At 42.9% G+C, this 15,004-nt stretch overlaps 1 protein-coding gene across 1 annotated transcript in view; it reads right to left on the reverse strand.

The window, feature by feature from the left end:
- NCAM1 (neural cell adhesion molecule 1) overlaps positions 1–15,004 on the reverse strand; it is a 161,941-nt gene that overhangs the window by 53,579 nt on the left and 93,358 nt on the right. Inside the window, exons 4-9 of the mRNA XM_067310090.1 lie at positions 14,231–14,374; positions 13,256–13,393; positions 12,625–12,742; positions 11,626–11,795; positions 10,581–10,723; positions 585–735 (exon numbers count right to left, since the gene is read on the reverse strand). Of these exons, the coding sequence (XP_067166191.1) occupies positions 585–735; positions 10,581–10,723; positions 11,626–11,795; positions 12,625–12,742; positions 13,256–13,393; positions 14,231–14,374 (864 nt within the window). The remainder of the gene's footprint in view (positions 1–584; positions 736–10,580; positions 10,724–11,625; positions 11,796–12,624; positions 12,743–13,255; positions 13,394–14,230; positions 14,375–15,004) is intronic.

Genomic DNA, 15,004 nt, shown 5'->3' on the forward strand with positions numbered 1-15,004 from the left:
AGGGCACAGGTTAATGTGGGGAAGAGAATTTAATGAAGGAAAAAGGGATAGCATTCTCACACCCCAGGGGGTGATATTTTGCTGAAGGACTTGAAGTGCAAGGAGGAAGCCTGCTCAGCCCCAAAGCTTGCTCCTGCCACAGTGTGGTAGGATGAGTGGACAGCACGCTATGCATCTGGGGGAAGCATCAATGACACACCCAAGGAATAAGACTGTGGCAGCTACACTGCCTTCCTCAGCTAGCCTGCAATGCAGGAGCGCTGAGGGATCTCAGGCCCACAATCTTCGTAGGGTGCAAACAAAATCCCAGTTGGAGACAACCAGTGCAACCATTTGCATGTATGCACACAGTAACTTACATGTCCAACAAACTTATTTCAGGCTGAGCTGCTTTCCATGCCCTCTACCCAAACAATATACAGCTCCAAGTGGCCTAGTGCAACAGCCTGCAGACAAGATGATCTACAGCCACCTGTGCCACTCCTACATTTCTGTAGCTGTGGGTGCCTCAGTCTCATCAGAGGACAAGGACATCAAAAGACAGTTCACCTATAAAGACAGGAACCCCTCCCCTCCTTTCTTACACTGCACTTCGAGGTACATGGCTTGGGAGTCCTGCCCGATGGTGTTGCTGGCTGTACATACATATTCTCCGGCATCTGTGTACTGAATTTCCTTGAGCGTCAGGGACGACACCCGGGCATGGCTACGTACTACGATGCGCCCATCCAGGGTCTGGCAGGAAAGGAAGAGAAAGTCAGAAGCTGAGCTGTGATTCTGTGGTGCAGACTAAAGGGAGTAAGGGGATGGGAATGAATGCAAGTCCATCTCCCACCAACCCTTCAGTGCTCAGTACTTCAGAAGTGATCACCTCAGGCCAGGTACCAAATCATGGGCATGGGGTGGCATTTGCAACAGCAACAAGAAGATTCCTTGTTGCACAGGGCTGAGTGCGGTTGATTCCAAAGCACCCAGGTGATAGGAGAAAATGAGATAACCTATTCTAGGACATGTCTGAAGAAGGACCAAAGTGCCAGACGTTACGTTTTGAGGACAGCTGCATAATGCCAAGCTTCTTCTCAGAGTAACAATTGTAGAGATCCAGCTCTGCTTAAAACATTTTTGCCAGCATGCCATCTTGCAAAAAACTGCCCTAACTGATATTGTGTTTCCCATCAGAGAATTCAGGCCTTACTCTTTCCTTACTGATGCTTGTTTTATTTCAACATCTTTGATTCACACTGGCATTAATAAGAGAAGATCCAGACCTCAGAGTTGAATAGGTAATCAGGCAAAATGAAAGTTCAGAACTTTTTCCCAACTGTGACACTGAGCTGAGCAAGGCACAACGAACAATGGAAGAAAACTAAGTGACCCTTCTTCAAGCTCTCTTGACTCTTTGAGAAAATTCTAGAGCAAACCGCATTGGTTATCTGCCAGTTGAGAAATTGCTCTTATATGCAGGCAAGTGCAGGGATGTCGATGACAGATGCAAGGAATATAAAATCCAGGTTAACAAATGTCCAAAGGGATCGCAGCCACCAAGAGATCCCATCCCACATCACTGTCTTTTTCTCTTCTGAAATTGGATTCCTACCCCCCCGTCCTGTTACCAAACTCAAGTGCTTTCTCAGTCCATGAATCACAAAGTGCCATGGACTCCTCCCTCCATCCTGGTGCTTGTGCAAGCTCTTGCAGCATGGACTTCAGCTTAGAGACTTTAAAGCACCAGCTTTCTCATCTCGTTTCCAAAGTGACACAAGCACAAGTGAACAAACAGGGCTCGTTACCCTTGTGGCTGTGCCTGCTACTGCAGGCTGCCACACTAAAGGCAATTAATGCTCCTAGAGTGTCCTTTTTCTTGGAAGATACAAGACAAATACTGAGATTATGAGTAAAAACCCTGAGGAAATTAAACATCCAAGTGCACTGAGCATAGTGCAGAGTACATCTCTGGTATCTCAAGTGCTCAAATCCTCTGGGCCTGAGGACTCTTTCTTTTCTGAATTAATGGTCTCAAGCTCTGAGGTGACACAGTTTCTGCAAGTAAATGTGATTACCTGCTCTTTATGAGGTGTACTAGAAGACAAGTCAGAAATTGTTTCTTCCAGCTCTTAGTTCTTCATATTATTTCATTTGAGCTAGTCAAATTTCATACACAGACAAAAAACATCCTTTGACACAAAAACAACTATGCATTTTTCTTCTCTTTCCTCCACTGCATTCAGGTCTACTGCAATCCCAGACCAATGCCACAAGCTAATGACTTCACTCTCTCCTGTGGCTGGTACTTTGCATTAGTCCATTGTGGCATTTTACACAACCAAATTGTGCTTCAGCATTTCTTCAGTGGCTGACTATGCTGTGATCATTTTGCCTGACCTGTGATTTGCTTCCAAAACCCAGCTTGTTTGTGAAACCACTGCAGTAGGATCTGTAAATGTCAAGACTCCAGATCTGTAAAGGTTCACAGCTCCTCTTTTAGCTCATGAGACAGAGGAATATTCTAAGTATTTGTTTCTATGACCCTTTCAGTAGGCAATAGTATAAATATGGCAAAATATCAGTGCATGGTTACTACAGCAAAGGTAGTTTTACATTCAGTGCCACCTGTCTTTCCCCACTTTTCCCCAAAATCCAATACAATAAACATACTAGTGCTAGGCAGCCACGATAAAATAGTAACTTTTTAAGTAATGCAACCAATATTGAAGATGAAGCTACACTTCCCAATGCAAAGGGCACATGGAAAGAAAAAGAAATATTAGGGAAAATACTTCAAAGAAGAGAGAAATAGCCACCAAAGAAAGCATGCTACCTGTTTTCTTCTTGCACATTTCAGACCATCCATCAGATGCTAACAATTACTGGCTATTAAAGACAGAGGTTAGGCAGAAACATGTAAGCCAGATATGCAAAAGCCTGTAATCCCTTTACATAGCTTCCTTGGTTTATATGGTTTTGAATAACTGTGAATGCTTCATAGCAATGGTGAGAAAACTTAAGAGATGAAGGCAATAACTCATGCTATATCAACTGCCTTTCTATAGAAAAGGGTATGATGATGCTTCATATCTCTGATCACTACACGTTATCCTGAGATCCACACAGGCATTTTTCTCCGAATTTTGACAATGCCATGTCATACATAGTCATTATGTAAACAGTTGGCCTAGAATTTCAATGCTTCAGTGCCAAAGAGGAAGAGGAGAGACACATGGGAAATGCATTTACTGCATTTACTTAGTATTTTTCAGTTCTTTCCCCAAAAAGTAACCACAACTTAGTTTTATACAGTTATATACACTCCTTACCCACTTTCCACACAGCTAGTGTTATTAACAGAACAGCACCTGGAAGTACCGACCACAGCTGCAAATTCCAATGGACAGAGATGAGTGATCTCTCCTAACCCTGTGCTTTCACTTCACTAACCAGGGCTTGCCTGCAGTCCTTATCTTTGGGAGGCTGTGCTAATTCCCAGTTATCAGAAATGCATCACTAATTCCTGTTGGAACTGAGGTGCAACTTTCATTGTAACTGAGTTTTTAGCATCTGATGGTGATAATGGTTTGTTTTGTTAGTATCTGCTGATAAGGTATGACTTTTACCCATTCTCCAGTACATGCAGGGCTAGAATGGTGAACTAGGACATCATGGGCTGTGCAGAATAAGTAGAGCTGACTGTGGTTTAGAGGAAGAAGCAGCCAACTGCAATTTCACCTCCAAAGCAAGGAAAGCAAGATTTAACATCCATTATCTGCTGCCCTGACTGAAGCTCATATAGACTTCCTTACTTTAAACTAGCTGATGCATTAGTAAGAATGAAACAGATTTAATGTCAAGTATTCACTCAGCTTCCTGGGAACTGAACTCCCTGCCGCTGGAATGTGCTGCTAACAGTCCCCATGCTAGCTGTTTTAAAGACATGTCTACAGAAGCTGCAACAGTAAGTTTCAAAAAAATTCTCACAGAACCCCACTCATACTATAAAAGGCAGAGAAGGTAAGAAATTTAGAGACAGTAAGCTTAATACTATTAGTGCTCACATTAATAAGAGGCTTGAGACAGAGGGCACAGTGAACACACTGTGTGTTTGGGGGTTGGGGGGATAGACAAATGTAATAGGGATTAACATGAGGCCTGAAGAGATACAACTACTCAAATTCCAAATCTTTCAACACAAACACAAACAGGTCTGAATATCTGATGTCTCCACTTACCACAATTAGTAAATTTCAACAGATTATTTCAAAATAGGAATGGGAAATATCTTATCAGCTCCACATATGAGCTTCATATAGCTCAGCTATATGAAAGGCAGGCTGATGGTGCTTAAAACAGAGGTTTGCTATGTCTGGACCACATTACCCTCTCTGTTTTAAGTCAGCTTTTTTTTTTAAAAAACAAAACAAAACAAAAAAACAAAAACAAACAAACAACAGGATACCCATAATGCTGATCCTACAAACACAAATTGGAGTCATCCAGTTCTGATGGCTAATGCTGTTCTACACCTGACTCCTATTATTTGCTTGGGAACAAAATTTCTGGTCCATTTGGAAGCAAGAATTCTATAAACCAGGTGCATGTAAAGGTAGATTATTATTATTATTTAAATACAGCACTGAATGTGAAATAAAACAATAACAAATCACATTTGCACCAAAATGAGTTATTGTATTATCCGTGCATCCCATCATTGACCCTTGCAAATCAAAGACCAATAACAACAACTTAACAGTTGAGAGTATTTTCTGGAGAAATATAACTTGGGAAAGATTTAACTGCATTGCTTTTGAAACAGAAATGTGATGCAGTTGTTCTTTAGGAGAAAATCAAACCTAAGGAAGTGCCACGAGCAAACAGATGAGTTGGTTGGAGTGGAAGAAGCTATGCTTAGAAAAAATTACCATCCCAGAACACATGCTGTGGGCAAGTCTTGAAACTTGACATGAGACACACGACCCACACTGGTAGTGTGGAAGAAAATGGTATTTGTCAGGTTTCACACCTGCTGTTTTCTCCCCCCACCCCTTTTTTTTCCTTCCTCTTTTAAGTGACAAGCAGGATTACTAACTACTGATGCTTACTCACTCCCAACACAGCTAGTTTGCTCATTCAAAAATGCATCACTACGTGCTAAGCAACTTCTAACTCTATTAGCTGATTTTTTTATGTACTGATTTTTAATTTATTCATATTAATAAGGCTGATTTAGTTGGCATGGTTACTGGACTAGAGATATGTTAATCTGTAATGCTTATAGAACAAACCCAAAAAACTAAGAAGGTTGGCTAAAGGTCTGATAATCTTATACCTCTTGTTTCTCGGGCCGGGTCCACGAAGCCTGGAGAGAACAGATATAGAACACAACAACAGGAAAAAAAAAAAAAAGCAGTAAAAGTTTATCAAAGGTTGCTTTTAGGCATCATACTGTATGCATCACACTGCGTTCTGTGCGCATGCAGGCTCCGAGTTGTATATCCTACGTGTGTGTGTGGGGGGAGTGATCACAATTTTATTTCCATTTCCCAATAAAATATCAATTTATATTTGTATTCAGAATTTAATATCCTATAAATCGAACTTAAAATGATCAAGCAAAGGCTAATTATATCTAAAGACTCTGTGCTTCTCTTCTTACATATCAAGTGACTATGTATTTCCTTTGCCGCATCTCTCTATTTCTGAACACATGTCCCCAAAATACCGGGAAAGTGATTCTGGTGACCTAGGTCACGTAATTACAAAGACATTTATAGGACTGGTTTCCTAACAGTGATTTGTTAGCCACCCGGACACATTGGCCATCATTAATGCTCATAAGATAATCATGCATTTGTACAGGTTTTTACATGCATGCTGTGTCAGAGGCTGGAATCTTCCAACTGCAGAGCAATGAAACATTATGACTTCCTGGACAGGAGATAACATGTTGGAACCTAGTAACTCCACAGCAAAATGTCCAGCTCATTATGCTTAGGAATGTTTGTGCCCAGTCCTTACTGGGCTTGGAACAACCAAACAACAGGCATCAGTCAAACATGCATGAACCTTATCAATAAACATACATTTCCCATTCAGAGAGAGCCAGCAACAGTGTGGACCGTATTTGCCCCATTTCAGAAAAAAAAAACAAAGTTGCTGGGTTCCTTTTCCTACGAAACATCTTTAAAATGCTTTTCTTCTGGTGTCTATTTCAACTCAGGTAACTTGATTCATTTCAATCCAGGAGTCAAAAATCACCTGCTAATATCACAGCCCTTATGGCATTGAATGTGAGACCCAAAGGCACAAGCATTACTGACAGCTGGATGTAGCAGCATACACAAGAGTGACATTACAGAAATGGAGATGAAAGTTTAGGAAATGAGGATAGGAAACACAGTACTGTTTCCACAGTGAAATAAATTGCTTCCAGTGAAATAAATGCAACCAGTGAAAACAGTGAGACTTAACTATTAACATACAGTACAGACGGCCTCATTTTAGGATGTCTTCGGTAAAAGCAGGTTGATTACTCGGAACTAGAGGTCTGAGGTGGAGCCACCTGAAGGAGAAGCTCACCAACATCTGTACAGACTGGGACTCTGCCCAGCACTTATGTCATCTGTTCATTTCTATATACCTTTATCCTGTTGAGCCCAAGTTCCTTGGCAGCTAAACAGACCAAAGTAGTTTAGTACGATCCCTTTTTCAGGTACCACAGTCATTCATTTCATCTACATTACATCTGAGCTAGCCAGGCCCAGTATTTGCTCTGAAGCCTGAGCTCAGCCTGACAACACAGCTTACCTGCCCTTCTGGCACTCCTGCCTGGCACCCATCCCAAGATGCCACTGAAAGGTGACTGGGTGAAGCACACAATGAGAAGCCACTTACATGGGACGTACCTGTATCCCACACTGCATGGCTAAAACATACATCCCACTTTAGGCTCTACCTCTGGCAATTCAAGCTGCAGCTTCACTAGATCCAGCCCAGAAGGTACTTCACAAAGTTAGAAGGAGGACAGTTAACCTGACCATAGACTACATGGCCATCTGCTATTTGCTATGTGATTCCCCAGATCCTGTCCTCATTTCCTTTCAGTTAAGCATTTCCTGGAAATGATAGGCAGCATGCGAAGGGGCAAAGGCATGCCAGGAAACTGCATTGTTTATACCCATGCAAGCCCCCCCCCCCAACTCTATCCACTGTATTCCTATAGCATCAGCATAGTGGGTTAAAAACAGATGTCCTATTCTTTTATCCTTTGACTGGTGTTTAGTACCTGCCAACCTACAGGAAAATAAAGGAGGAAAAAGCCTATTCCCATTCGCTAGAGTTTGCTGCTTCTTTGTAAAGGGGCTGGTGGTTGTGAGAAATAAGGCAGAATTACAGCTCCATCCCAGAGAGTTTCATACTAGCCCTCCTCGCCAAAAAAAATGCAAGTTCAATTCAGCATCAGGCAGGGAAAAGGCCTCATGCATGCCACCATCTACCTTTCCCTTTGAAAGCAAGGAGTTAAATGAGAGTACCTTCAATTACAAGGGAGTTCCTGGGAGCTGCCAATGTAGCCTACTCCCTGGATTATTAAATTCTAAGTTATTCGTATGTGTATTTCATGACATGCAAAGTACAAAGCAAATTTAAGACAGGGAAATGTGTTAAAGGCATAGCGCCCACTTAAAAGAATCAGGAAACTAAATTTAAATGAACTTAGAATTTGAAATGTTAGATTTGCTGCAGTACATCTACAAACATTTTGCTGAAAGCAATGCAACAATGCTCATTTATACCAGCAGAGGACTTAGCTCTTTTATTCTCTTCATTTTGCTTAGTTTTGTGTGTTCTAAATTACTTTACTGCTACATTTGAACCAGTCTGAACTGTGCAATGGAATGAGTCCCTTTTGTATTCTGGTTGTTGTGCCCTAGCATGCTGCTGCAATACTGGCAACCCAGTGCTGATGTCCTAGCAAAGGGGGACTCCTGACCTGGCTGGAACTGATTCATGTTGTTTTCATCTAAAGATTTCTAAATTTTGAACAACTTATCTCTTTGTTTTAGCTACCAACAATACGGAGTTGAAGCTATTGGTCAACAACAGCAACCTTGAAAACAAGCGGAAGGAGGTACAGGACTGTTCTCGGGGTAGCACAAGGTGCCCACATAATTCACCTGCTAGAGGGGTAAGCAAAGACATCTGCTAATCACATAAACTGCCACCTACCAAAGGGGCCTCTTACAAACTATGCTCCATTCAAAAGTCAGATTCCTGCAGTTTCCCTACTTTAGTTACAAGGTACCTTCTGGGACAGCCTTGGTAGAAAAGGCTCAGCAACACAGTACAGGTTAAGCAGTAGTTCGCACAAAGGAGGAAGAATACCAGGGCAGATCACTTCTGTTGTCTGATTCCTTCACTCTAGTGGGTAAAGGTTTGCATTCCCTTTGACTTGCTTTTGAGAAGATGATAACATGTGATGCTGCTTCTGACAACTAGCGTGGGAGGCTGGAGAGCCATACTTAATGAGACGCCAAGCCACAAGTATTCCTGCTGCAAGATAGTATGATGCTAAAAGGCCTGCAGAAAAGCACCACCTGTTATCCCTCCCCCCATTCCTCACACACTGAACTACTCTGCTCTGCAAGAAACTTAAAACTGTCTCAGCTACTGCTTCATGAAAGTATGAGTAGTTAGTGATTGTCTCATCCAAAAAATCTGACAAGAAACAGTCATGTCTGTACTGAAACTGTAAAACTTTTATATACCAATATAGAACAGATCAAAACTATATTTACTGAATCAGAGTTGGTATTCTGCAAGCGGGACAGAAAAAACATCTCAAATAGGGATGAAAGACAGTGAAGGTGATAAGAGATATGGTATACTCTCTCAATCAACACTACATCTGGTATAATGAAGAGAAAGCAGTTTTCTCCTTCCCACAGTGGCACAGCAGCAAATACTTGAGGAAAGATAAGGCCAAGCTATTTCAAATCATCATGCTGATGACTTTCTGGAGCTTTCAGTTCTCGCTATATTCTTCTGCAATAGTGATACACAGGAATCTCAGCTTTGTATGGCCAAAAGTTTCACCTAAATAACAAGTTTCTACATTCTCAACCAAAGCAAACTGCATATAAGCAAATCTCTCTTTTATTCACAGCCTCTGCAGGGGAAAACAACACAAATGTCCAGATTACTAGCAAGAGAAAACTTCGGCCATGCCAGTACCTTATATTAGTCTTGTTTCAATTCTTATTTTCTTCTCCCTGTGGAAGCTCTTTCCCCTATTTTTCTGTGATTCAAACTGTAGGGCTGCTAACTTGATCTCCTCAAATTGTCCTCCTGTGCTGAAATGAGACCATGAATAACCTTATCCTGTCAAGATGGGTCCCCTATCATGCTACAGTAAGAGTCCAAGCCAACAGCTTTCAAAAGCAATGGGAATCTCTCCCTCAGCTTTGAAGGGATTTATATTAACCCCTGAATCCAAAAGAATTTAATTTTTTCCTGAACAGGGGGAGTCAAGGCCAGAAAATTTTGACACTTTGAGTAAGAAGTTACACGGTAGCAACGCGGTAAAGAGCTGAAATCATGGAGGTAATACAGAAAGCTCATTTTAAGAGGCTACAGTGCAAAGTGGAAGCTATATGGATGGCTCTGTGACAGTGGATTCCTCTGTTTCTCTTTCATAGTCTACCATTCCTGCCTTCATATTGAGTCAGACCCACTGGAAAGTCCAAGCCTGAAGCATCTGAGCCTTGAAGCATCCTGTCATTAGAAGACTGTTGGTAAGTAGTAACTAATTTCTCATCAGTCTCTTGTCTAGGTTTACTTTAGCTGAACTATTCCTACTAGCCAGTCTATTATGCTCCCATTATGCAATAACTACAGTAATAGAAAGCACCCTGAATCTTGTAAAGGGGTAAAGGGGAATCATGGCCAGTAAAAACCAGAATGATTTTTTAAAAGAAAAAACTGCTAAATATTTTTGCCTTTTAAGAACAAAAGGGTATTGATATGTGATCAATGATACAGGTGAACACAAAGGCAGCCGGGCTTTTGTGCTTTAAATACATGCAGTGCTGGTGTACAATACAAAAGGGCGAGAAGGAATTAACAGGCTCATTTTGGTCCACTACATCTTTGAGAGGTAGCACCCTCTCTGTCTCTACTTGCCCCACTACCCGCCCAGATGATTCCACCATCATGATGACAGCATGGAGAACACAAGAATCAGGGTGCTCACTGTCACCTCCCAGGGTCCAGGGTCTGGTTCTTTGCAAATTAATTCAACTCAGTGACACACGCAAAAATTAAAAAGCAGATCCTCAGCTGTTAGACAATATGATGGCTCTTTGTACAAAAGGATATCAAAGGCGTTATGGTGATTTACTTCAGCTGGTGAGCTGGCCCTTTACTGGACAGTCTGTGCAGGACAGTACATACTCTCACTACAGAGGGGGAATCACCATGATTTCCACGTGTATCTGCCTGCTGCCATCATACATTCTGGCTCAGCAGAAGCAGGCAGATATGAGCAGCACTGAATCCAACCACCAAGACCCTGGTTTTGGGAGTGGTTATACCTTTTCTTCATTGCTGATATTCCGGGTGGAAGTTCTCCAAGTGATGGAAGGGATTGGGTCCCCAGATGCCTCACAGGTCAGTGTGATCTGATCCTCCAGCTCCATGGCTGTCTTGTTCTCCACATATGTGATTTTGGGTTTTGCTTAAAAGAAAAAAAAAATTTCATTCAGTTGCTGCTCAGAATGACACTTGCCTGCAAACAGCAATGCCTGAAAAAGCAACACTGGAGAAAAAGGCTTTTGCACCAGCAAAATTTTACTGCTATAGGCAGAAGGGAGCAGAGTGATGTGTGACCAAGGTCCAGCAAGAGGGCACCTCACTGCAGAACTAGGAGTCCTTCCCCACCCATGTTTACAGCTGAGACTTGTAGCAGAAGACTAGAAGGGGTCATCATCTGCTACAGAACCCATGGAACAGTGTTGAAACGATCAGACCTCAGCTCCTGGGGTCATCAGCTGAGTCTTCCAACTCAGTGTCTACACTTTTTCTGCCCCAAACTAGCCCACTCCATGAGCAGGCTGATCGAGTAGCTACAGAGGCACAACTAGGGTGCAGGGGAAAATGATATTCCTCAACACTCTGAGATCCATGCAAGATAGGAAACATGAAGATTCACTCCAGCAATTGTGGGGTCCTTCACACAGTGGCAGGGTGGAGTTCACCTCACTGCCCAATTTACAGCAAGTCCTGTTGAAGCGCTAAAGCTCTTTTTACAGCAACTTCAATTGGATTTGTTTTCAGCCCTAATGGCTTGGAAGAGATTTCAAGTGGCATGCGAGTCTCACACTACCCCTTTGCACAGGACTGAATTTCTTTTATGAGAGAGGAAGAAGAACACAGCTGGCATCTGTTTCACAGGTATGCTCAGAATCTGTTTTGCTATGCATGATGGCACAATGGTGCAGAGCATCACTTGGGAAAGGGGCAGCACTGGATAAGTCATGTCAGACATTACATGGGATAAGCAGTCTACTTCCAACTTACACCAGGAAGCTACCAATACCCAGCTGGCATGGAAAGGGGGGACAGTAAGATCATGTTTACCAAAAACTTTGAGGTGAATGGTGGCATCCTGCTCGCCAGCCTTGTTCTCAGCAATGCAGATGTACTCTGCTTCGTCACTCTTGGCCACCTTCTTGATGATCAGCTCAGAGCCATCATAGTTGAAACTGTATTTCTCTTCATCATCCTCCTGTTCTATTGGCTCTCCATCCCTGCAGGTCACAAAGCGCACAGGCTGTTTTGGGGAGGAGCAGCAACCAAAGGCTATTTATTTTAGCTATTATGTTAATGCTAGAACTGTTAACTACCCTAAAGTGCCTAAGTTTGGAAAGTACCTCCACCCTTGCCCTTCTGTGGGGCTACAAGGCTTGCATCTTAGTCTAGTCCTCATTCTTCCTGCCCTACGGCTCTGGGCTGCAGAAGCTTTTTGCCTTCTGACACATGTCATATTCTATAGGCAAGAGCTATAAACACTGTCAAAGGTGGCTTCTGTCCTTTCATCGTAAGGCAGTATTACAAGTTTGCTGTCAGTTTTTTCCACATTACAGAGGGTCCTCTACCAAAGGTTACATGAGCTGGAAAACCGGGATACCAGAGGTCTGTTCCACTGATTGAGAGTCAAATTTTGAGCCCATGAAATAAAGGGAAAGCCTCTGGATGAAAATCTCCTGGCATGACAAAGGCAAGTTACAGCATCCACTCCTACCTCATTTTCCCCACCTGTGCAACAGATGATAATAAATTGACCCATGGGACAGGTCTGGTCATCGTGAAGTTTCATCTCTATTTGCAGCTTGGTGAAGGATGCAATGGGACAGTGAAGAATTGCTTTTGTTACTGTTATTGTTCTTGTTTTTTCTAGGAAGCTAACACTGAAAGCATTGCAATTCCCCTCTTGTGAGAACATTCCTTCTCTTGTGAGAGAAATGAATTAATGGTATTCCAGTTAAAATGTTGCTGTCCCTTCTGCATGGTTTTTCAGGGCCTTGGTGAAAACATCCATGCTCACATATAACCAGGACTCTGCACACAGCATCTTACTTTGTCCACGTCATGGTTGGCTCAGGAAAGCCATCAGCATCACATGCTAAGGTGACAGACTGGCTGAGGTTGGCAGTGGCATTCATAGTGCTCTGTCTGGCACGCACAGAAGGAGGCACTAGAAGAGAAGGAATTCACATTAAGAATAGAAGAGGGGACAGAAGATGCGAGCAAGAAGGAGCCCTAGAAGGCTCAATGTAATCTCAGTAGTACACATAGATGTCATTAGAGATTCCAGCTCTGATACCATCATCTGCAGGTTTACATCAATAGGTTTGATGCATGAGCTCTCCAAAGCAATAGGTGGGGAAAGGAAGGGCCGGGAGGTGGCAGGGAAGAGATCCACAGAAAATTGGTACTATGGACAAAACTGCTTATGAGTTCAACAATGTCAATACCTCACTCTGAGTCATGAGACACTTAAGCTTTCTCTTGACATGATAATTTCCTGTAAATATCTTGTAAATGCTCAATCAATTTTATGGGTATTTTTATTTGACACAGTACAGAAAGATTAATAAACTAAGGGTAATTCACGAGTGTGAATCTACGGTAACGTTTCCATCAGCAGCCTAAAGCATAGGTGGTACAGACCCTTCCCCCTCAACTAGTCTTACTCTGAGCTGCTCACCATTTACGATGACTTGAATATCTTTGAAGTTGATCTCCCCACGAGCCAAGATCCGGCCCTCACAACGGTATGTCCCTTCATCTGTTTTCTTGATCCCACGGATCTGCAGGTAGTTGTTGGACAGGACTATAAATCGGACTAGAAGAGACAAAAGGAAGGTTCATTCAAGCATCCTCAGGAAAGCTCACTGCACGTAACAGGTACTTCTCTCCTTGCCCTTTCTGGGTTGGAGATGAGGCCTAACATAACAAAACTTCCCTTTCCATCATGCTAATGGAGATGCTGCTGTTATCAGATATGATACTGCCAAGAAAGAAACTGGACAAGGGCAGTAGACAGAAGCGACTTTGGTACTTTATACCGTGTGTACACACACAGAGATAGATGTATACAGGCACACATAAACATGTTTACATTTAATCAGTATCAGACAACATCCAGTGAACAATTTGAAACTTGTCCCTCTTGCCTGAGGCGGGGCAGAGTTCAAGTCTTACTACAGTTCCCTTGTGCCTGCAACAAGCAGATATGGAAAATACTGCTGAGGCCTGAGTGCTCAAGGCTCTGGAGTCCCCTCTGCCAGTAAGATGTCCCTCTGGACATGACAGTCTGTAGCATCTTGAAAGAAGGGGAAAGGTTCTTGCCATGAGCTTTTAACCCTTTTACTTAGGAAGACTGAAGAGTGTCACAACATGAGGCTCTTCTGTCTGACAGCACCTTTTATCTGAGAAGATTTCTAGCATTCCCTAGCCTATTCCAGTGTCAAAGCCCTCCTGCCATCAATGTGAGAACACTTTTGCCTTGCCATTGCCAAATGACAGCAAATCACAGTTCTGTACATATTGTCCCCTCCTCCCTTGTGACTGCCACCATTTTGCTCTCCTGAAACCCTTGTATCAACCTAATTTGGAGCTCTGATGGCAGATGGACATGAGACCCTTGAATGGGCCAATGACAAGACCTCTTGTGCCTTACCATCTTTTTTTAGGATAACATCCCTGCCTTTGTGCTTCCAGATGATGGTGGGAGGCAGTGAACTGACCACATCACACACAATCACGGCATCGTCCCCTTCCTTGAATTCCTGAGGGGTGGGAGCATTCTTGAACATTAGTTTTTCTGAAAGCAATGGAAGAAGATGATCACTGCAGCTTCCTCAGCACACCTCAAGCTGTGCCCCCGATTCAAGCCCGAGCAAAGCAATGAAATCCCAGAGAGCACATTCCATATACCAACCTGTAGTTCCCAGAGGGGATGAGAAAGGTGCTCCTGACTCAATACACTGCACTGTGACACAGGACCCCCATTTTCCAGCCCTACCTCCCAGGCATATCAGTAGGCTGAATCAACAGTCTATTGAGCCCACAGATTTGCGCACACTGGGAAGAGTAAATGGGAATGTGGAGCTGCCCAGCTTCCTGAAAGGAAGGGGAGGAGCAGCTATCAGAGTTCTGCTGCAGAACATGCTAATGGCTAATTACAAGCCTCCTAAATGTGCGATCCTCTTTACTGAACACTGGTCTTATCTCATAGGATGTTTGCCACCCACGAAGTATTTTCTGTTCACTCCTCCCAGACATTCATGATGCATTGGAATGTTCTGCTTCTGCCCCTTGCTCTCTTGCCTTTCAGAGGAATTTAAGCAGTAGACAAGCTGGTAATCCCCTGACAGGCAGAGGTCCCAGTTCCCACTTTTCCCTCAAAGACAAAAAAGAAAACTGCATCTTCTTAACACCCCCCTTTCTTGTC

The sequence above is a fragment of the Apteryx mantelli genome, chromosome 23 (assembly GCF_036417845.1).
Source record: "Apteryx mantelli isolate bAptMan1 chromosome 23, bAptMan1.hap1, whole genome shotgun sequence".
Taxonomy (NCBI): Eukaryota; Metazoa; Chordata; class Aves; order Apterygiformes; family Apterygidae; genus Apteryx; species Apteryx mantelli.